The sequence below is a fragment of the Lithobates pipiens genome, unplaced genomic scaffold (genome assembly GCF_037356315.1).
Source record: "Lithobates pipiens isolate NorthernLeopardFrog02 unplaced genomic scaffold, aLitPip1_a1.2 Scaffold_24, whole genome shotgun sequence".
NCBI classification, from domain to species: domain Eukaryota; kingdom Metazoa; phylum Chordata; class Amphibia; order Anura; family Ranidae; genus Lithobates; species Lithobates pipiens.
This window is the reverse complement of record NW_027507786.1, coordinates 24,215,674-24,239,770: the sequence shown is the minus strand read 5'-3', so window position 1 is coordinate 24,239,770 and position 24,097 is coordinate 24,215,674. Positions and strand designations below refer to the sequence as shown.

Sequence of the window (24,097 nt, the reverse complement as noted above, 5' to 3'; positions counted from 1 at the left end):
GTCTCTAACACTAGTGGTCTCTGCTCATGCCTTGGCCTCAGAGTTCCCCCTGGACAGATCCCATACTCCAGAGACAGGTGAGACCTGTGTGTTTTATCATTCAGAGGGTCCCCAGGACATGATGCCCCTCCCCCCCAGCCCCCTCTGTGAAATTTGCATATAGAAATGAGACCACCAGGCACCAGACCAAGAATTATGAGTCTAAAAGTCTTTAACACTGCAGTGACCTCACACCAGAGGGCGGCATACAAGGGAGCAGAGCGTGCCGCTACGACCACTGCCCGGGCACTGACCACAGTCCGTTCTTCAAGGAATTATTTCTGGTGCTGTGATTGGCTCCTCACAGCCTCATGGAATATTTGGACCCTGAAGAAAGATCTTTAGTTGGATATTTATTCCGGTATTGGAGATTCGGGACTCGTATTTCCTGGGTGCGCCGCTCTCATTTCTATACCTGGAGGTGGAGCTCCTCAGGGGGGGGGTTGTGTTGAGAGCTGCCTCACCGCAGCCGTGGCGCCCCCTATGAATGTGAGCGACCACCCACCTCAATAATACAGCCAACTGGAGACCACCCATCCCTGCCTGTCAACTTCTGATTGGTCAGGTGAAGTTTTTTCAAACTGCAGAAAGCTCCTCCCACAGACATTCACCAATCAGGAGGCATGGTGTCTCCAGAACCAGGCCTGGCAAGCAGAACCCCTCCCTCTCCTTGTACCCCACTACATCCATGTGAGAATCCCTGACCTGTCCAGGTAGATGTCCATGGATGGTCTGCAGACCTCCGGCATGATGTCATAGAGGAGAAATGTTTTACAATCTTTTTTCTTGGGAAGAGAACTCTGGGAAAGGCGGCGGCCATTACTTTCCTCCTTCTAGAGAAGCCACTCCCCCTGGCTGCCATGCTGATCTTTGGGCTTCAATATCCTGAATCACGGAGCTTCTATATATCAGGAATGTCTGAGCTCCGATTCTACATGATTGCTCCAGGCTGGAGACTCTGAAGAATTGGCATGACAGCCAGAAAACTAGCATTCTCCACAGGAGAGGTCAGCGGCTTTTCTCTTATGACCGGTCCCCTTGCAGGTAATCTGTACTGACATGGCTCTTCTCTCCCCAGCACATCCCGACCACCCTGGAATGTCTCAGCCGCTCCACCTTACTCTGCATCTCCGCCTTGGCCGTCATCTCCTACGTCACCCCCATCTTCATCATCTCGCTCCTCCCTCTGGCCATCACCTGCTACTTCATCCAGAAGCACTTCCGGGTGGCCTCCAGGTAATCTCCTTATATGGGAAGTCGGGTCCATTGTGGAGGAATGCTGGGACTTGTAGTCCCTCCCCAGGTGATGCTGGGACTTGTAGTCCCTCCCCAAGTAATTCTGGAACTTGTAGTCCCTCCCCAGATGATGCTGGAACTTGTAGTCCCTCCCCAGGTAATTATGGAACTTGTAGTCCCTCCCCAGGTAATTATGGAACTTGTAGTCCCTCCCCAGGTAATTATGGAACTTGTAGTCCCTCCCCAGATGATGCTGGAACTTGTAGTCCCTCCCCAGGTAATTATGGAACTTGTAGTCCCTCCCCAGGTAATTATGGAACTTGTAGTCCCTCCCCAGGTAATTATGGAACTTGTAGTCCCTCCCCAGGTAATTATGGAACTTGTAGTCCCTCCCCAGATGATGCTGGAACTTGTAGTCCCTCCCCAGGTAATTATGGAACTTGTAGTCCCTCCCCAGGTAATTATGGAACTTGTAGTCCCTCCCCAGGTGATGCTGGAACTTGTAGTCCCTCCCCAGGTGATGCTGGAACTTGTAGTCCCTCTCCAGGTGATGCTGGAACTTGTACGAATGTGTAATTTCGTGGGGTTATAGAATCTCTTCATCAGGTAACTATCCAACACATTTCAGGAGTTATAGAGTCTCTTCAGCAAGTATAGTCCAACACATTTCAGGGGTTACCAGATTCATTCATCAGTATAACCCAACACATTTCAGGGGTTATAGGGTCCCTTCATTGGGTGTAATTCAACACTTTTTAGGGTTTATATGGTTCCTTCATCAGGGAAAATAAAACCCATTTCAGGGATTATGGGATTCACTCATCAGGTGTAACCCAACACATTTTAGGAGTTTTTAGGATCTCTTCATCAGGTACAATCAAACACATTTTTGGAGTTATAGGGTCTCTTCATCGGGTAACAATTCAACACATTTCAGGGGTTATAGGGTCCATTCATAAGGTATCAGCCCTACATTTCAAATGTTATAAGGTCCCTTCATAAGGTACAATACAACACATTTCAGAGGTTACAGGATTCATTCATCAGTGTAACCCAACAGAGTTCAGGGGCTTTAGGGTCTCTTCATTGGGTACAGTCCAACACATTTCTGGGGTTAGAGGGTCCCTTCATCAGGTAACCATCCAACACATTTCAGGGCTTATACGTACCCTTCATCAGATGACCATCCAACACATTTCAGGGGTTATAGGGCCCTTCATTGGGTGTAATCCAATATGTTTCAGGGGTTATACAGTCCCTTCATTGGGTTTAATCCAACGTATTTCAGGGGTTAGAGGGTCCCTTCTTTAGGTAAACATCCAACACATTTCAGGGCTTATAGGACCCTTCAATGGATGTAATCCAACACATTTCAGTGGTTATAGGGACCCTTCTTCAGGTAAACATCCAACGCATTTCCAGGGTTATAGGGCCCATTCATTGGGTTTAATCCAAACAGAAATCAAGTATTATAGGGTCCCTTATTGGACAAACGTGGTCAAAGATGGGCAGACATATCCACTCACGTTGAGTGCACAGGTGGGATACCTGCCATGTTTGCTGACGGTGGGCGGGGCTTATCCTTGAATGAACAGTAACAATGTATCCGGGATGTGTATCTACTGTTATAAATACATCTGGAATGGGGACATCTCTGATCTGTATGGAGATTAGGAACATTTTCCTCCAGATGGAGATTTCTGTGGTTTGTCCATATAAAGAGACGTTTCCCCGGACCCCCCGTGTCCCTCTGTTTATTCTCACTGATCATCCGAAGCACATTATAAATACATCTCCAACCTTCCTGGAATTGTTTATTTGTGGATAAAATCTGTTTACTTCTTGTCTGAGCTTCTGTGAGATCTCCAACAATACGCCGAGCGTTTTACCATCTCCTGCTGATTGGAGATCTGCGCCATATCACACGGCGATATATTACCAGGGCGAGGAGGGCACAGGAAACAGAGGGCGATCTATACACCCTGGGATGGGGCATGTTCCAGTAGATCAGTGGAAGTGATATCGCAGTGTATCTTATCCCGATCTCTTAGTACATAACGTCTTATTTCAGAGACCTTCAGCAACTGGAGGACAGCACGCAGCTCCCCCTACTGGCGCAGTTCTCTGAGACGGTGGAGGGACTGACCACCATACGGGCATTCAGGTAATGAACATTGAGCTGATGTTACCTATAGCAACCGCCTCCACCCCCCCAGATATAAAAGTTGGACAACTGATTGGTTGCTGTGGGTTATGGACTCTCACATTGTTCACTTATTTATTGGATGGCCTGATGTCCATGTTGTCTCTCTCCTCCAGATATGAGACCAGGTTCCAGCAGAAACTTCTAGAACTCACAGACTCCAACAACATTGCATCCCTCTTCCTGACGGCCGCCAATCGATGGCTGGAAGTGCGCATGGTGAGGATGGCTAGAGGGGGTCATTCACTGTACACAGGGGGAGGAGCATCTGTAACCATTTAAGACATCCCGGTTGAATTTTCTCGGGGATGGTGACATGATGGACTTCCCAGTAGACGTTCCTCCTGGGTCAATCACACGGGGGATATCCAAGCAGAAGTTCCTCTGGGCCAGTTAGTCACACAGAGGTATCTGGTGGATGTGCCACGAGGACCACTTACACAGTGGCCATCCCAAAAGACTTACTCAGGGGCCAGCTAATGACACAATGCCTCTCCCAGTGGATGTTCCTCACAAGCCAGTCACACAATGAACATCCAAGTGGCCATTCCTTGGGGCTGGTGACACCATGGACAACCCGGTGGTCATTCGTTGGGGGCCAGTCACACCATGGACATCCTGGTGGCCATTCCTTGGGGGCTGGTCACACAATGGACATTCCGGTGGCCATTCCTTGGGTGCTGGTCCCATGATGGACATCCCGGTGGCCATTCCTTGGTGGCCGGTCACACAATGGACATTCCGGTGGCCATTCCTAGTGGTTAGCACTTTCACCTAGCAGCAATAGGGTCGCTGGTTCATATCCCAACCACGACACTATCTGCCTGGAGTTTGCATGTTCTCCCTGTGCCTGCGTGGGTTTCCTCCGGATATTCCGGTTTCCTCCCACACTCCAAAGACATGCTGGTAGGTTAATTAGACCCTGTCCAAAAAAAATTGGCCATAGTATGTGTATGTCAATGTTGTATGTGTTGTAAGTATGTCGGGACCCTACAGGTTAAAGGACCGCGTAAAAGCTGCAGATGGACACGGGTGGCAAGAAAGTGCCCTGAGGCGATTCAGTTCGCATAGGTAGCGCTATACAAGTCACTCATTCATTCCATTGGGGCCGGTCACACAATGGACATCTGAGTGGCCATTTCTTGGGGGCCGGTCTCACAATGGACATTCCTGTGGCCATTTCTCGGGGGCCGGTCACACAATGGACATTCCTGTGGCCATTTCTTGGGGGCCGGTCACACAATGGACATTCCTGTGGCCATTTCTCGGGGGCCGGTCACACAATGGACATTCTTGTGGCCATTCCTCGGGGGCGGTCTCACAATGGACATCACAAGAGGAAGCTGTCCTATGTCCCTCTTGGTCATCTCTCCTATGAAAGTTTTCATGAATCAAATAAAAATGTCCTCTTCTCATACAGGAATATATCGGGGCCTGCGTCGTCCTGGTAGCGGCTGTTGCCTCCATCACCTATCGGTTGCAGAACAACCTCACCACAGGATTGGTTGGCCTGGGACTCATCTACGCCTTGATGGTAAAGAGTATTTCTGGGTGTTGCCGGATTGGAACACTCCCCCGTTATAGTGCTATACACAGAGCTGTGCACTGCTCATGTCATCCAGAGAACTCTGCAACTGTGTGAAAGTCAGACAAGTCTACCTCTTTCCTTTCACCTAAAATCTGTATAGATTCAGTAATCCTTTCATGGTGCTTCTGGGTGGAACTGCAGCCTCCCGTCACAATTTTCCTGAGTTAGCTAGGTAACCTCTGACTATTATGTCACTGTGACCTTTGGTTCCCCGCCATTCCAGATCTCCACATGCGAATCATGTGACCACATAACGCTATGAGTCACATTCACCAACGTGGGGAACGTTCCACGTTTCCTGTATGTGAACAGTCCTCCCCCAGATTCTGATCCCCCCAGACACTGACCCCCCAGATATTGACCCCTGAGGGCTTTAAGAATGGTCAACAAACTGGAGACAGATATGAGATCAGCATTTACCATAAAGTAATGTATGTGGGTCTCCTAAAGGCAGAGTATTACCTCCGGGGGGGGAGGGGGGTGAGATAACACTTACCCCAGGGCTGAGTCCGTGGCTATAATGGATGTGGAACATGGAAGAAGGTAGCAGGAGAGAGGGTGAGGGGTCTGAGATACCATAGCAGGAGAGAGGGTGAGGGGTCTCAAATACCATAGCAGGAGAGAGGGTGAGGGGTCTCAGATACCATAGCAGGAGAGAGGGTGAGGGGTCTCAGATACCATAGCAGGAGAGAGGGTGAGGGGTCTCAGATACCATAGCAGGAGAGAGGGTTAGGGGTCTCAGATACCATAGCAGGAGAGAGGGTGAGGGGTCTCAAGATACCATAGCAGGAGAGAGGGTGAGGGGTCTCAGATACCATAGCAGGAGAGAGGGTTAGGGGTCTGAGATACCATAGCAGGAGAGAGGGTTAGGGGTCTCAGATACCATAGCAGGAGAGAGGGTTAGGGGTCTCAGATACCATAGCAGGAGAGAGGGTGAGGGGTCTCAGATACCATAGCAGGAGAGAGGGTGAGGGGTCTGAGATACCATAGCAGGAGAGAGGGTTAGGGGTCTCAGATACCATAGCAGGAGAGAGGGTTAGGGGTCTGAGATACCATAGCAGGAGAGAGGGTTAGGGGTCTCAGATACCATAGCAGGAGAGAGGGTGAGGGGTCTGAGATACCATAGCAGGAGAGAGGGTTAGGGGTCTCAGATACCATAGCAGGAGAGAGGGTTAGGGGTCTCAGATACCATAGCAGGAGAGAGGGTTAGGGGTCTGAGATACCATAGCAGGAGAGAGGGTGAGGGGTCTCAGATACCATAGCAGGAGAGAGGGTGAGGGGTCTCAGATACCATAGCAGGAGAGAGGGTGAGGGGTCTCAGATACCATAGCAGGAGAGAGGGTGAGGGGTCTCAGATACCAGTAGCGGATCACTTACAGACTCCTTGGATCCTGAAAAAGTAGAGCTTTACAGTACCAGAACCTTTACACTGACCCGGCAATACTGTCAGCACATTTCAGGTTGCAGAGGAAGATCCACCTTCACAGTGTCAGAACCTTTAAGCTGATCCAGCTACACTGTTAGCACATTTTAGATGTAGATGTCTCCTCCAAATGAGTCACCGGGCCATTCTGAGACCAGCCTTCATCTTGGCTCTCTCCAGCATGGGGCCTCCCTACTTGGTTTCTTCCACGCCGGGTAGGACAGCCTAAGGACCACCTCAGGATTAGTAGGCCCCAGACAGGCTTCTGTGCTTACATGCAGAGCTCACTTCAGCAACACATCCTGTGAGGCAAGAGAGAGCGAGCACATGGCCAAGCCCGAATATATATCATCTCCCAGAATGCACCAGTGGCCAGGAACCTCCTACTGGGTTGGCTGGAAGAAGAATAAATAGTCACAGCTCAACCCCTAGGTTTACTTCTCATTCTGGCCTGTGGTACCAGTGACACCTACTGGTGAGAGAGGGAAATGCACAACCTGATTGAGATTAGGGAAAGACCAGATAAATCCGTCTGAGCGGCCTACAGCCCAGCCAAAAACCACATTTACACGACAGCCCGAGTTTAGGACCAGGGGGTTACAGTAATGTCCACCCCCCCCCCCAAACTGGACAATACTGTTCTGAATCTGCATTTGCTGCCTCCCACTTTGCTCCACCTCCTGCCTATAATTTGGCCTATAAGTGTGATGACCACACCCACCTGTTTAATTCCACCCCCCACCCCCCCCATTTGTTCATTAGCTATCCTCACTTTAAGCCTGATTTCACCATTCAGCTGGTGTGTGGGATCTCTGTGTACAGTTGGTTATATATTTATCTCCTTACAGGAGAATTCTGTGACAGATGAAAGAAAACTGTCTGTGGTTCCTGTAAGAGCCAATAGTTTTCATGGAGCCCCCCACACACTGGAATAATGGGGGTGGATTCTGATTGGTGAATTTTGTGCCCGTATCTCGCAGGTCTCCAACTACCTGAACTGGATGGTGAGGAATCTCTCCGACATGGAGATCCAGCTGGGGGCCGTGAAGAGGATAAACGGCCTTCTGAAGACCGAGCCAGAGAATTACAAGGGGCTCCTGTGTGAGTATGTGCCGCTGCCCCATTGGTCAGGTGATCTCCGAGCCTCATGAATAATTAATGAGCATCCTGTGTGTTCAGCCCCCTCGCAGATCCCACAGAACTGGCCGGACAGCGGAGAGATCCAGATCCAGAACCTGAGCGTTCGATACGACAGTTCGCTGAAACCGGTCCTGAAACACGTCAATGCCCACATCACCCCCGGACAGAAGGTGAGAGGGGTGCCACAGGCGGGGTAGACGGGTCCTCTTCTACGTGACACCATACTGTCCCCATCATGTCCTCTTCTACGTGACACCATACTGTCCCCATCATGTCCTCTTCTACATGACACCATACTGTCCCCATCATGTCCTCTTCTACATGACACCATACTGTCCCCATCATGTCCTCTTCTACATGACACCATACTGTCCCCATCATGTCCTCTTCTACATGACACCATACTGTCCCCATCATGTCCTCTTCTACATGACACCATACTGTCACCATCATGTCCTCTTCTACATGACACCATACTGTCCCCATCATGTCCTCTTCTACATGACACCATACTGTCACCATCATGTCCTCTTCTACATGACACCATACTGTCCCCATCATGTCCTCTTCTACGTGACACCATACTGTCACCATCATGTCCTCTTCTACATGACACCATACTGTCCCCATCATGTCCTCTTCTACATGACACCATACTGTCCCCATCATGTCCTCTTTTACATGACACCATACTGTCCCCATCATGTCCTCTTCTACATGACACCATACTGTCCCCATCATGTCCTCTTCTACATGACACCATACTGTCACCATCATGTCCTCTTCTACATGACACCATACTGTCACCATCATGTCCTCTTCTACATGACACCATACTGTCACCATCATGTCCTCTTCTACATGACACCATACTGTCCCCATCATGTCCTCTTCTACATGACACCATACTGTCCCCATCATGTCCTCTTCTACATGACACCATACTGTCCCCATCATGTCCTCTTCTACATGACACCATACTGTCCCCATCATGTCCTCTTCTACATGACACCATACTGTCCCCATCATGTCCTCTTCTACATGACACCATACTGTCACCATCATGTCCTCTTCTACATGACACCATACTGTCACCATCATGTCCTCTTCTACATGACACCATACTGTCACCATCATGTCCTCTTCTACATGACACCATACTGTCCCCATCATGTCCTCTTCTACATGACACCATACTGTCACCAGCATGTCCTCTTCTACATGACACCATACTGTCCCCATCATGTCCTCTTCTACATGACACCATACTGTCCCCATCATGTCCTCTTCTACATGACACCATACTGTCCCCATCATGTCCTCTTCTACATGACACCATACTGTCCCCATCATGTCCTCTTCTACATGACACCATACTGTCCCCATCATGTCCTCTTCTACATGACACCATACTATCCCCATCATGTCCTCTTCTACATGACACCATACTGTCACCATCATGTCCTCTTCTACATGACACCATACTGTCCCCATCATGTCCTCTTCTACATGACACCATACTGTCCCCATCATGTCCTCTTCTACATGACACCATACTGTCCCCATCATGTCCTCTTCTACATGACACCATACTGTCCCCATCATGTCCTCTTCTACATGACACCATACTGTCCCCATCATGTCCTCTTCTACGTGACACCATACTGTCCCCATCATGTCCTCTTCTACATGACACCATACTGTCCCCATCATGTCCTCTTCTACATGACACCATACTGTCACCATCATGTCCTCTTCTACATGACACCATACTGTCCCCATCATGTCCTCTTCTACATGACACCATACTGTCCCCATCATGTCCTCTTCTACATGACACCATACTGTCCCCATCATGTCCTCTTCTACATGACACCATACTGTCCCCATCATGTCCTCTTCTACATGACACCATACTGTCCCCATCATGTCCTCTTCTACATGACACCATACTGTCACCATCATGTCCTCTTCTACATGACACCATACTGTCCCCATCATGTCCTCTTCTACATGACACCATACTGTCCCCATCATGTCCTCTTCTACATGACACCATACTGTCCCCATCATGTCCTCTTCTACATGACACCATACTGTCCCCATCATGTCCTCTTCTACGTGACACCATACTGTCCCCATCATGTCCTCTTCTACGTGACACCATACTGTCCCCATCATGTCCTCTTCTACATGACACCATACTGTCCCCATCATGTCCTCTTCTACGTGACACCATACTGTCCCCATCATGTCCTCTTCTACGTGACACCATACTGTCACCATCATGTCCTCTTCTACATGACACCATACTGTCCCCATCATGTCCTCTTCTACGTGACACCATACTGTCACCATCATGTCCTCTTCTACATGACACCATACTGTCCCCATCATGTCCACTTCTACATGACACCATACTGTCCCCATCATGTCCTCTTCTACATGACACCATACTGTCACCATCATGTCCTCTTCTACATGACACCATACTGTCACCATCATGTCCTCTTCTACGTGACACCATACTGTCCCCATCATGTCCTCTTCTACATGACACCATACTGTCACCATCATGTCCTCTTCTACATGACACCATACTGTCACCATCATGTCCTCTTCTACGTGACACCATACTGTCCCCATCATGTCCTCTTCTACATGACACCATACTGTCCCCATCATGTCCTCTTCTACATGACACCATACTGTCCCCATCATGTCCTCTTCTACATGACACCATACTGTCCCCATCATGTCCTCTTCTACATGACACCATACTGTCCCCATCATGTCCTCTTCTACATGACACCATACTGTCACCATCATGTCCTCTTCTACATGACACCATACTGTCCCCATCATGTCCTCTTCTACATGACACCATACTGTCCCCATCATGTCCTCTTCTACATGACACCATACTGTCCCCATCATGTCCTCTTCTACATGACACCATACTGTCCCCATCATGTCCTCTTCTACGTGACACCATACTGTCCCCATCATGTCCTCTTCTACGTGACACCATACTGTCCCCATCATGTCCTCTTCTACATGACACCATACTGTCCCCATCATGTCCTCTTCTACGTGACACCATACTGTCCCCATCATGTCCTCTTCTACATGACACCATACTGTCCCCATCATGTCCTCTTCTACGTGACACCATACTGTCCCCATCATGTCCTCTTCTACGTGACACCATACTGTCACCATCATGTCCTCTTCTACATGACACCATACTGTCCCCATCATGTCCTCTTCTACGTGACACCATACTGTCACCATCATGTCCTCTTCTACATGACACCATACTGTCCCCATCATGTCCACTTCTACATGACACCATACTGTCCCCATCATGTCCTCTTCTACATGACACCATACTGTCACCATCATGTCCTCTTCTACATGACACCATACTGTCACCATCATGTCCTCTTCTACGTGACACCATACTGTCCCCATCATGTCCTCTTCTACATGACACCATACTGTCACCATCATGTCCTCTTCTACATGACACCATACTGTCACCATCATGTCCTCTTCTACGTGACACCATACTGTCCCCATCATGTCCTCTTCTACATGACACCATACTGTCCCCATCATGTCCACTTCTACATGACACCATACTGTCCCCATCATGTCCTCTTCTACATGACACCATACTGTCCCCATCATGTCCTCTTCTACATGACACCATACTGTCCCCATCATGTCCTCTTCTACATGACACCATACTGTCACCATCATGTCCTCTTCTACGTGACACCATACTGTCCCCATCATGTCCTCTTCTACATGACACCATACTGTCACCATCATGTCCTCTTCTACATGACACCATACTGTCCCCATCATGTCCTCTTCTACATGACACCATACTGTCCCCATCATGTCCTCTTCTACATGACACCATACTGTCCCCATCATGTCCTCTTCTACATGACACCATACTGTCCCCATCATGTCCTCTTCTACATGACACCATACTGTCACCATCATGTCCTCTTCTACATGACACCATACTGTCACCATCATGTCCTCTTCTACGTGACACCATACTGTCCCCATCATGTCCTCTTCTACATGACACCATACTGTCCCCATCATGTCCACTTCTACATGACACCATACTGTCCCCATCATGTCCTCTTCTACATGACACCATACTGTCCCCATCATGTCCTCTTCTACATGACACCATACTGTCCCCATCATGTCCTCTTCTACATGACACCATACTGTCACCATCATGTCCTCTTCTACGTGACACCATACTGTCCCCATCATGTCCTCTTCTACATGACACCATACTGTCACCATCATGTCCTCTTCTACATGACACCATACTGTCCCCATCATGTCCTCTTCTACATGACACCATACTGTCCCCATCATGTCCTCTTCTACATGACACCATACTGTCCCCATCATGTCCTCTTCTACATGACACCATACTGTCCCCATCATGTCCTCTTCTACATGACACCATACTGTCACCATCATGTCCTCTTCTACATGACACCATACTGTCACCATCATGTCCTCTTCTACATGACACCATACTGTCACCATCATGTCCTCTTCTACATGACACCATACTGTCCCCATCATGTCCTCTTCTACATGACACCATACTGTCACCATCATGTCCTCTTCTACATGACACCATACTGTCACCATCATGTCCTCTTCTACATGACACCATACTGTCACCATCATGTCCTCTTCTACATGACACCATACTGTCACCATCATGTCCTCTTCTACATGACACCATACTGTCACCATCATGTCCTCTTCTACATGACACCATACTGTCACCATCATGTCCTCTTCTACATGACACCATACTGTCACCATCATGTCCTCTTCTACATGACACCATACTGTCCCCATCATGTCCTCTTCTACATGACACCATACTGTCACCATCATGTCCTCTTCTACATGACACCATACTGTCACCATCATGTCCTCTTCTACATGACACCATACTGTCACCATCATGTCCTCTTCTACATGACACCATACTGTCACCATCATGTCCTCTTCTACATGACACCATACTGTCACCATCATGTCCTCTTCTACATGACACCATACTGTCCCCATCATGTCCTCTTCTACATGACACCATACTGTCACCATCATGTCCTCTTCTACATGACACCATACTGTCACCATCATGTCCTCTTCTACATGACACCATACTGTCCCCATCATGTCCTCTTCTACATGACACCATACTGTCACCATCATGTCTGAGGGGTAGACGGGTCCTCTTCTACATGACGCCATACTGTCCCCATCATGTCCTCTCTACATGACACCATACTGTCACCATCATCATGTCTGAGGTGTAGACAGGTCCTCTCTACATGACACCATACTGTCACCATCATCATGTCTGAGGTGTAGACAGGTCCTCTCTACATGACACCATACTGTCACCATCATCATGTCTGAGGTGTAGACAGGTCCTCTCTACATGACACCATACTGTCACCATCATGTCTGAGGTGTAGACGGGTCCTCTTCTTCTTGACACCAGGAAAAATCTGTCAGACCCCCATTGTTCTCTGTCTTCTCATTGCAGATTGGGATTTGTGGGAGAACCGGCAGCGGCAAATCCTCCTTCTCTCTGGCCTTCTTTAGAATGGTGGACATGTTCCAAGGTGAGTAGAGGTATGAATGGCGCCGATCTCCCGGGGCCCCCAGAAATTCCCTGTGGTTATGTAAATAATTCAGTAAATGCAGATGGAGGGAACACAGAGAGTTCATACCAATCAATCAACCAATATATCAATCAATAGACAGATCAATGTCCCTGAAAGGACGATTGATAATTTACATGGAGACACCGCAGAGGGTATTCCCTGTGTCCTCCTCCCGGGTCACTGCGGTCTCTCTGTGGTTTGTTTGTTGGGGTGAGGAGAGGACACCCCCCACACTGCTCTCCAATCTGATTGGAGAGGACAGTCTGCGATCAGATCAGAATTATTGATCACATTGATCAGACATTAAAGGGAGGGGGGAAATGACCTCTGACCTCACCCGATCCCTGGAGATTTAGGTCCTCCGCCACCAGGATAAGAATAGCTTCTGGAGGTCAACCCAACCCAGGACACCAGGGGCCACATGTCCATCACCTGGACCCTGACCCCGCCCTTCTCTGTACCCTGACTCCTCCCCCGGACCCATGCCTTGTCTGTACACTGACTCCTCCCCCTGTACCCCACCCTTCTCTGTACCCTGACTCCTCCTCCAACTCATCCTTTGTACACTGACTCCTCCCCCTGACCCTGGTCTTCTCTGTAAACGGACTCCTCCCCCTCATCCCTTCTCTGTAAACTGACTCCTCCCCTTGACCTCTCCCTTCCCTGTACACTGACTCCTCCCCCTGTTCCCCTCCCTTCTCTGCAGTTACTCCTCCCCTCTCAGTTTAGTGACTCCTCCCCCTGCACCCCTCCCCTCGGGTCCTCCCCTCTCTATTCTTCACCTCCATATTATCTGTAGTGCTACCCCCCTAAGGGCTGCTGGATTTTGGTTCCCCCTTCTTCCGCACAGCCAGGCGACACACATTTTCAGCAGCATACAGACAGTAGGCCAATGCAGGGGCTTTGTTTTTGATGTCTATCGGGGTAAACCACTTGGATGGGGTATAGGGTGGTGTGGGATGCCCAGAACCTTCGAATCAAGCTCCAGACTGTTGCTATTGGAGACAACTTCCAGACTGGCAACAACTCCAATACTGGTCCCAGCACTGGTATCTCCGTAACATATCTTCCCAAGCAGCACCCTTTACACTGACCCTCACGCTGACCCCTGACCCCCACACTTACCCCCCACCATGACCCCTGACCCCCACACTTACCCCTCACCCCCCACACTGAGATGGGGGGTTCCATGATATAAAACATTGAAGGCTGTAATATAAATAATATAATCTGCACAATGTGAGGTCACCGGGACGCCCCTGTGCTGTGATTGGCCCCTATTGAAAGGGCCCAAAGCTTGCCTGATGAAGGGGTCCTGCAGGGCTCCAAAACGTTGCTGTATATTTATCATGTGACCACCATAATGAAGCTTTGGACCCTTTCGAGGAATCCTCGGTGTGCAGATGACATTTCTTCACTTTGATCATCCTGTGTGTGGAGTTTCCAATGTCTCAGGACCGGGAATAAAATCCATATTTGTCCATATTTGTATTCCTAATCATCTGTATAAATGTCCCCCAATGAGGTCCTCAGTCTCCCCTCCCCCACCCCCATACATGTGACAGATCACCATCTCCATCCTTCCAGGGAGGATCATCATCGATGGGATCGATATATCCAAACTACCACTACAAACGCTGCGATCCCGACTCTCCATCATCCTACAGGACCCCATTCTGTTCAGCGGCACCATCAGGTAGGTTGGGGAGGGGCACCTACTTACTTCTGTGTTAAAGGATGGTGGGAACTCCTCATAATGAGCACAGCGGGTGTAAAGACCCGGGAACTCAGCACAGGGATGGTGGGAACCCCTCATAATGGACACAGCGGGTGTACATACCCGGGAACTCAGCACAGGGATGGTGGGAACCCCTCATAATGGGCACAGCGGGTGTAAAGACCCGGGAACTCAGCACAGGGATGGTGGGAACTCCTCATAATGAGCACAGCGGGTGTAAAGACCCGGGAACTCAGCACAGGGATGGTGGGAACCCCTCATAATGGACACAGCGGGTGTACATACCCGGGAACTCAGCACAGGGATGGTGGGAACCCCTCATAATGGGCACAGCGGGTGTAAAGACCCGGGAACTCAGCACAGGGGTGGTGGGAACCCCTCATAATGGGCACAGCGGGTGTACAGACCCGGGAACTCAGCACAGGGATGGTGGGAACCCCTCATAATGGGCACAGCGGGTGTACAGACCCGGGAACTCAGCACAGGGATGGTGGGAACCCCTCATAATGGGCACAGCGGGTGTACAGACCCGGGAACTCAGCACAGGGATGGTGGGAACCCCTCATAATGGGCACAGCGGGTGTACAGACCCGGGAACTCAGCACAGGGATGGTGGGAACCCCTCATAATGGGCACAGCGGGTGTACAGACCCGGGAACTCAGCACAGGGATGGTGGGAAACTGCCATTCCACTCCTTGACAGTGAGGTTGCTAGTTCCTTTGCTCCTGTGCTTCCAGAGACCAGGGGCTAGAGTTACTTCTCTGCCCCAGGAGGGATGCTGAATCCTGGGGAGTCCCTGCCTGCCTTTAGACAGAGGACTGTTGGGAAGCAGATTGAGGAAGAAGAGGAGAGATTGTTGATTTTGATGACTGAATTTTGGAAGAAAAAACAAGTTTGTGCAAATTGTACAGCAAGAGGAGGCGGCTCTGAGGCCTGAATTGAAGGACCTGGAACAAGCTGTTAAGAAGCAGAAGGAATTGGTGAGTTCTCTGAAGGAGAATAGTGGAGCATTTAAAGAAAAATATAGAAATGAGGAGCGATTTAACCAAATGAGGAAAGGAGCCTCTTCCTGCATGGAGAGCGAGGAGATGGAAGCAGAGAGTGAGGAAGTGGGCCCGGAGGATGAGCCCAGCTGTTCAACATCTCAGACATCTGCTGAGCCCTCAATGGCGGAGGCCTCTGTCCCCTTCCCTCCCCAGCAATATGGAACATCTGAGCCGGAGGATGAAGGTTCTGACATGCTGGATTTCATCAATAAACTGGAGTCCAGTCCTAATGCAGCTCCCCAGGATGGTGAGGAGAAGATGGACACCGTTCCCAGCCCTGTGGAGGAAAGACCTGTGGAGAGAGCAGGTGCAGGTACTGTGTGTGTGCAGGATGGTGGGATCTTTAATGACAATGGGCCTGCTGAGGGTTGTAGTACTGCAGACAGTCAGCCCAGACCCATAGACAATGTACTGCAAGCAATAACATCTGCTAATAACTGTCAGCTTCAGTCTGCAGAGAGGTCCATGGACAATACAGAGACTTTGCCTGGACCAGGCACAGAGGCTGTTCCTGTGAATGGTGGAGGAGATGCTGGGTGTAGTAGTACTACAGCTCTCCAGGAGTCTACAGCAGCCAAGACTGTGATGGCTCCCAGGATTGAAGCTGAGTGTTCGGGGGAGGGGGTGGGTCCTGCTAATCAGAAGACTGCTATCCCAGCTGATTCACACTCTCTGGCAGCAGGTTTGAATGTATCTGAGGACAAGACTGCAAATGCTGGAAGAAAAACTTATGCTGGTGTTGCTGCCACAGGATCTGGGAAGGGGGAGCAAGCAGGGAAGGAGCATGGGGACGTTCTATCTTTCTCCCTGTTTAAAAGGAGGAATGTTGTACAATTGAAATGGGAAGGTGATGGAAACCCCCCACATAGGAGGACAGTGGTGGATAAAATCCTGCAGATGGGGTTTAGGCCTGCAGATATCTTCGCCCTGATCAGTCCGGCAGGTTCCTATGAATATGATTTGTCCTTTATCCGTCCCGAGTCTCTGGACATATTTTGGGAGAAGTTTGAACACGTGTGTAGGGGCCTGCCGGACTGGAAAGGGCTCATCCCCAAACTTATATCCCGCCAGCCCCTCATTAGGATGGTGACAATACTTGTGCGCAATGAATCTATACCACAAGGGGATCTGACTGTATGGTTGAGGAGGTATGGGGACGTCCTGAGCCCCCTGAGAAAGATTTTGGACGATCGGGGAATATGGACAGGGGGATGGTCTGTGCAGCTGAAACTAAAGGTCATTGACAATGTTGTCCAACATCTGCCATCCTCAGCTTTCCTGGGGAGGGACAGGCTGACCATCTTCTACCCGGGCCAGCCAAAGCTCTGCAATAAATGTGGAGATAAAGGGCATCTTGCATCCTCCTGTCCAGTGATGAAGTGCTCCCTGTGTCAGGGTATAGGGCATTTGGCAAAGGATTGTAATATTATAAGGTGTAATCTGTGCAATGCAGTGGGACATCCTTACAGTCAGTGTCCTAAGGCAATGCACAACAAGCCGGAGCTCATGAGAGAGTTCTTCCGTCTGGACATGGAGGATGCGCAGAGCTCATCAGCTGGAGGGCCTGTGATCCCATCTGAGTCTGTGCCAATACCCAATGTGTCTCCCCAGTCTGTGCCAATACCCAAGGTGTCTGTGTCTCCCCAGTCTGTGCCAATATCCAATGTGTCTGTGTCGCCCCAGTCTGTGCCAATACCCAATGTGTCTGTGTCTCCCCAGTCTGTGCCAATACCCAATGTGTCTCCCCAGTCTGTGCCAATACCCAATGTGTGTCCCCAGTCTGTGCCAATACCCAATGTGTGTCCCCAGTCTGTGCCAATACCCAATGTGTCTCCCCAGTCTGTGCCAATACCCAATGTGTCTCCCCAGTCTGTGCCAATACCCAATGTGTCTGTGTCTCCCCAGTCTGTGCCCATACCCAATGTGTCTGTATCTCCCCAGTCTGTGCCAATACTCAATGTGTCTGTGTCTCCCCAGTCTGTGCCCATACCCAATGTGTCTGTATCTCCCCAGTCTGTGCCAATACCCAATGTGTCTGTGTCTCCCCAGTCTGTGCCAATACCCAATGTGTCTGTGTCTCCCCAGTCTGTGCCAATACCCAATGTGTCTGTGTCTCCCCAGTCTGTGCCAATACCCAATGTGTCTGTGTCCCCCCAGTCTGTGCCAATACCCAATGTGTCTGTGTCTCCCCAGTCTGTGCCAATACCCAATGTGTCTGTGTCTCCCCAGTCTGTGCCAATACCCAATGTGTCTGTGTCTCCCCAGTCTGTGCCAATACCCAATGTGTCTGTGTCCCCCCAGTCTGTGCCAATACCCGATGTGTCTGTGTCCCCCCAGTCTGTGCCAATACCCAGTGTGTCTCCCCAGTCTGTGCCAATACCCAATGTGTCTGCACTTGTAAAAGAGCTATAAGGCCGCGTACACACGGGCGGATTGTCTGCCCAACTTAGTCCGCTGAACAGTGTTTCAGCGGACAATCCGCTCGTGTGTGGGCTTCAGCGGACTTTTTCAGCGGACAGTCTGACGAACAAAGTCTTACGGAATTTCCGTAAGACAGTCCGTTCAAACTTGGTTTTGTCCGTCCAAACTTGGTTTCAGCGGACAGTCCGCTCGTGTGTAGGCAAGTTGGACGGACTAAGTATGGCGCATGCTCAGAAAGGATTTACACGGCTGAAGGTTGCATTGCAGTGTATAGGACGTCGTTTTTCTAGTCCCGTCGTACGTGCTGTACACGTCATCACGCACGCTTTCAGCGGACTGTCTGCTCATCGTGTGTGGTCAAGTCCGTTCATGCAAATTTTGAACGGACTGTCTGTCGGATTGTCTGACGAACTTAGTTGGGCAGACAATCCGCCCGTGTGTACGCGGCCTAAGAAGGCGCGGTGGCCCAGCAGAAGAACCGAAGAGGGGGACAAGACCCCCGAAGTCGGAAGAAGAGGGCGGTGGCGAAGAAGAAGAAAGCCAGGCTCCTCCGCTAGTAAAAGAGCTAGAAGAAGATAGCGGAGGAGTCCGGCGAGAAGACCCCCGGAGCTGTGCAATAAACTATTTTAACCCTTGTGTGTTGTGTTTTTTTTTTTTTTTACATTTTTTTCACAGGTGAATGGGTAGGGGTACATTGTACCCCATACTCATTCACATAGTGTGGGGGGCCGGGATCCGGGGGCCCCCTTATTAAAGGGGGCTCCCGGCTTCCGATAAGCCCCCCGCCCGCAGACCCCGACAACGAACGGCCAGGGTTGTTGGGAAGAGGCCCTTGTCCTCATCAACATGGGGACAAGGTGCTTTGGGGTGGGGGGGGCCGCGTGGCCCCCTTGCCCAAAGCACACCCCCATGTTGAGGGCACGCGGCCTGGTATGGCTCAGGAGGGGGGGGGGCGGTCGCTCGTCCTGACCCCCTTTCCTGGCCGCCAGGGTAGCGTGCTCGGATAAGGGTCTGATATGGACCTGCGGGGGGACCACCACGCCGTTTTTTCAGTGTAGGGATTCCCCTTTAAGTCCATACCAGGTGACGGGGCCGGTGACGCCTCCTTCGCTGGCCCGGCTACCTGGAGCCGCGCTCAAAATGGGCGGACTTTCCTCCGCGCGAGAAAAGTCTGTTCATTTCAAAAGTACGGCGGACTGGCACACACACAGCCGTACTGTCCGCCGAAATGCGAGTCCGGCGGGAAAATTGGAGTGCAGAACTACAATCTTATGCCGCGTACACACGACCAGACTTTTCAACATCAAAAGTCTGACGGAATGATTCCGGCGGACCATTCGATCGTGTGTGGGCTGCAGCGGACTTTTGATTTGCAAAAATCCGACAGACTTTAGAAATGGAACATGTTTCAAATTTTTCTGCCCGAACTCCGCCGGACCCAGTTCCTACCGAGAAATCCGCTCGTGTGTGTGCTATTCCGACGGACAAAAACCAATGCGAGGGCAGCTATTGGCTACTGGCTATGAACTTCCTTATTCTAGTCCAGTCGTACGTCATCAAGTTCCAATCCGTCGGACTTTGGTGTGATTGTGTGTGGCCAAGTCCGTTCATTCGGAAAATCCGTCAGAACTCTGTCAGAACTCCGTCGAAAGTCTGTCGGACTTAAGTCCGGTCATGTGTACGCGGCATTAGTCCGCCGGACTTTTCCACCGGATTGTTTGATCGTGTGTACGGATGTTCCTTGTCTGTCGGTGATGTTCCTGGTGACGTTGATGTTCCTTGTCTGTGATGTCTGTCGGTGATGTTCCTGGTGACGTTGATGTTCCTTGTCTGTGATGTCTGTCGGTGATGTTCCTGGTGACGTTGATGTTCCTTGTCTGTGATGTCTGTCGGTGATGTTCCTGGTGTCGGTGATGTTCCTTGTCTGTGATGTCTGTCGGTGATGTTCCTTGTCTGTGATGTCTGTCGGTGATGTTCCTTGTCTGTGATGTCTGTCGGTGATGTTCCTGGTGTCGGTGATGTTCCTTGTCTGTGATGTCTGTCGGTGATGTTCCTGGTGACGGTGATGTTCCTTGTCTGTGATGTCTGTCGGTGATGTTCCTGGTGACGTTGATGTTCCTTGTCTGTGATGTCTGTCGGTGATGTTCCTGGTGACGTTGATGTTCCTTGTCTGTGATGTCTGTCGGTGATGTTCCTGGTGACGTTGATGTTCCTTGTCTGTGATGTCTGTCGGTGATGTTCCTGGTGTCGGTGATGTTCCTTGTCTGTGATGTCTGTCGGTGATGTTCCTTGTCTGTGATGTCTGTCGGTGATGTTCCTTGTCTGTGATGTCTGTCGGTGATGTTCCTGGTGTCGGTGATGTTCCTTGTCTGTGATGTCTGTCGGTGATGTTCCTGGTGACGGTGATGTTCCTTGTCTGTGATGTCTGTCGGTGATGTTCCTGGTGTCGGTGATGTTCCTTGTCTGTGATGTCTGTCGGTGATGTTCCTGGTGTCGGTGATGTTCCTTGTCTGTGATGTCTGTCGGTGATGTTCCTTGTCTGTGATGTCTGTCGGGGATGTTCCTGGTGACGGTGATGTTCCTTGTCTGTGATGTCTGTCGGTGATGTTCCTTGTCTGTGATGTCTGTCGGTGATGTTCCTTGTCTGTGATGTCTGTCGGTGATGTTCCTTGTCTGTGATGTCTGTCGGTGATGTTCCTGGTGACGGTGATGTTCCTTGTCTGTGATGTCTGTCGGTGATGTTCCTTGTCTGTCGGTGATGTTCTTTGTCTGTGATGTCTGTCGGTGATGTTCCTGGTGTCGGTGATGTTCCTTGTCTGTGATGTCTGTCGGTGATGTTCCTGGTGTCGGTGATGTTCCTTGTCTGTGATGTCTGTCGGTGATGTTCCTGGTGTCGGTGATGTTCCTTGTCTGTGATGTCTGTCGGTGATGTTCCTGGTGACGGTGATGTTCCTTGTCTGTGATGTCTGTCGGTGATGTTCCTTGTCTGTGATGTCTGTCGGTGATGTTCCTGGTGACGGTGATGTTCCTTGTCTGTGATATCTGTCGGTGATGTTCCTTGTCTGTGATGTCTGTCGGTGATGTTCCTGGTGACGGTGATGTTCCTTGTCTGTGATGTCTGTCGGTGATGTTCCTTGTCTGTGATGTCTGTCGGTGATGTTCCTTGTCTGTCGGTGATGTTCTTTGTCTGTGATGTCTGTCGGTGATGTTCCTGGTGTCGGTGATGTTCCTTGTCTGTGATGTCTGTCGGTGATGTTCCTGGTGTCGGTGATGTTCCTTGTCTGTGATGTCTGTCGGTGATGTTCCTGGTGTCGGTGATGTTCCTTGTCTGTGATGTCTGTCGGTGATGTTCCTGGTGACGGTGATGTTCCTTGTCTGTGATGTCTGTCGGTGATGTTCCTTGTCTGTGATGTCTGTCGGTGATGTTCCTGGTGTCGGTGATGTTCCTTGTCTGTGATGTCTGTCGGTGATGTTCCTGGTGACGGTGATGTTCCTTGTCTGTGATGTCTGTCGGTGATGTTCCTTGTCTGTGATGTCTGTCGGTGATGTTCCTGGTGACGGTGATGTTCCTTGTCTGTGATGTCTGTCGGTGATGTTCCTTGTCTGTCGGTGATGTTCTTTGTCTGTGATGTCTGTCGGTGATGTTCCTGGTGTCGGTGATGTTCCTTGTCTGTGATGTCTGTCGGTGATGTTCCTGGTGTCGGTGATGTTCCTTGTCTGTGATGTCTGTCGGTGATGTTCCTGGTGTCGGTGATGTTCCTTGTCTGTGATGTCTGTCGGTGATGTTCCTGGTGACGGTGATGTTCCTTGTCTGTGATGTCTGTCGGTGATGTTCCTTGTCTGTGATGTCTGTCGGTGATGTTCCTGGTGACGGTGATGTTCCTTGTCTGTGATATCTGTCGGTGATGTTCCTTGTCTGTGATGTCTGTCGGTGATGTTCCTGGTGACGGTGATGTTCCTTGTCTGTGATGTCTGTCGGTGATGTTCCTGGTGTCGGTGATGTTCCTTGTCTGTGATGTCTGTCGGTGATGTTCCTGGTGTCGGTGATGTTCCTTGTCTGTGATGTCTGTCGGTGATGTTCCTGGTGACGGTGATGTTCCTTGTCTGTGATGTCTGTCGGTGATGTTCCTTGTCTGTGATGTCTGTCGGTGATGTTCCTGGTGACGGTGATGTTCCTTGTCTGTGATATCTGTCGGTGATGTTCCTTGTCTGTGATGTCTGTCGGTGATGTTCCTGGTGACGGTGATGTTCCTTGTCTGTGATGTCTGTCGGTGATGTTCCTTGTCTGTCGGTGATGTTCTTTGTCTGTGATGTCTGTCGGTGATGTTCCTGGTGTCGGTGATGTTCCTTGTCTGTGATGTCTGTCGGTGATGTTCCTGGTGTCGGTGATGTTCCTTGTCTGTGATGTCTGTCGGTGATGTTCCTGGTGTCGGTGATGTTCCTTGTCTGTGATGTCTGTCGGTGATGTTCCTGGTGACGGTGATGTTCCTTGTCTGTGATGTCTGTCGGTGATGTTCCTTGTCTGTGATGTCTGTCGGTGATGTTCCTGGTGTCGGTGATGTTCCTTGTCTGTGATGTCTGTCGGTGATGTTCCTGGTGACGGTGATGTTCCTTGTCTGTGATGTCTGTCGGTGATGTTCCTTGTCTGTGATGTCTGTCGGTGATGTTCCTTGTCTGTCAGTGATGTTCCTGGTGACGGTGATGTTCCTTGTCTGTGATGTCTGTCGGTGATGTTCCTTGTCTGTGATGTCTGTCGGTGATGTTCCTGGTGTCGGTGATGTTCCTTGTCTGTGATGTCTGTCGGTGATGTTCCTGGTGACGGTGATGTTCCTTGTCTGTGATGTCTGTCGGTGATGTTCCTTGTCTGTGATGTCTGTCGGTGATGTTCCTTGTCTGTCAGTGATGTTCCTGGTGACGGTGATGTTCCTTGTCTGTGATGTCTGTCGGTGATGTTCCTGGTGTCGGTGATGTTCCTTGTCTGTGATGTCTGTTGGTGATGTTCCTGGTGACGGTGATGTTCCTTAGTCTGGCTCTCCCGTAGGGATTATGTTGTACGCATTTTGGTTTGCACCATTTATTATGTTCTTGTTTTGTATAGTCATATTCAATTATTTTGTAAATATGTTTTATTTATTTATTATGGTTTTATTGTATATAAGTTGTTGTTTGTAAGATTTTTCAATAAACAAAATGAACCCCTCATAATGGGCACAGCGGGTGTCATACAGTGATGTCATGTATGGTGTGATGTCATATCCGTTGTCTCTCTGCAGGTTTAATCTGGATCCGGAGAATAAATGTTCGGATTGTGTCCTGTGGGAGGCGCTGGAGATCGCTCAGCTCAAACACGTGGTGAAGGCTCTTCCTGGCGGTCTAGGTACGGAATGGGGAAGGGGATTGGTCTGCAGGGGGTGTGTATAGATTGTGGGCGGGTTCTGGTCACTCCCATTGGTCGGATTCCTGAGTGATGCTCCAGAAATGTCACTATGACATCATGAGACCTGTGAGATGTGATGGGCGGTCCTCC

The 24,097-nt window shown here is 50.0% G+C and overlaps 1 protein-coding gene across 5 annotated transcripts in view; it reads left to right on the top strand.

Moving 5' to 3' along the window:
* Window positions 1–24,097, top strand: part of ABCC8 (ATP binding cassette subfamily C member 8) — a 163,841-nt gene that overhangs the window by 133,154 nt on the left and 6,590 nt on the right. For all 5 annotated transcript variants that reach the window (XM_077453709.1, XM_077453707.1, XM_077453708.1 and 2 more), the window contains 9 exons: window positions 1,118–1,275; window positions 3,347–3,439; window positions 3,595–3,697; window positions 4,899–5,012; window positions 7,470–7,590; window positions 7,669–7,799; window positions 13,244–13,322; window positions 14,952–15,060; window positions 23,844–23,947. In XM_077453709.1, coding sequence (XP_077309835.1) covers window positions 1,118–1,275; window positions 3,347–3,439; window positions 3,595–3,697; window positions 4,899–5,012; window positions 7,470–7,590; window positions 7,669–7,799; window positions 13,244–13,322; window positions 14,952–15,060; window positions 23,844–23,947 — 1,012 coding nt within the window. The remainder of the gene's footprint in view (window positions 1–1,117; window positions 1,276–3,346; window positions 3,440–3,594; window positions 3,698–4,898; window positions 5,013–7,469; window positions 7,591–7,668; window positions 7,800–13,243; window positions 13,323–14,951; window positions 15,061–23,843; window positions 23,948–24,097) is intronic.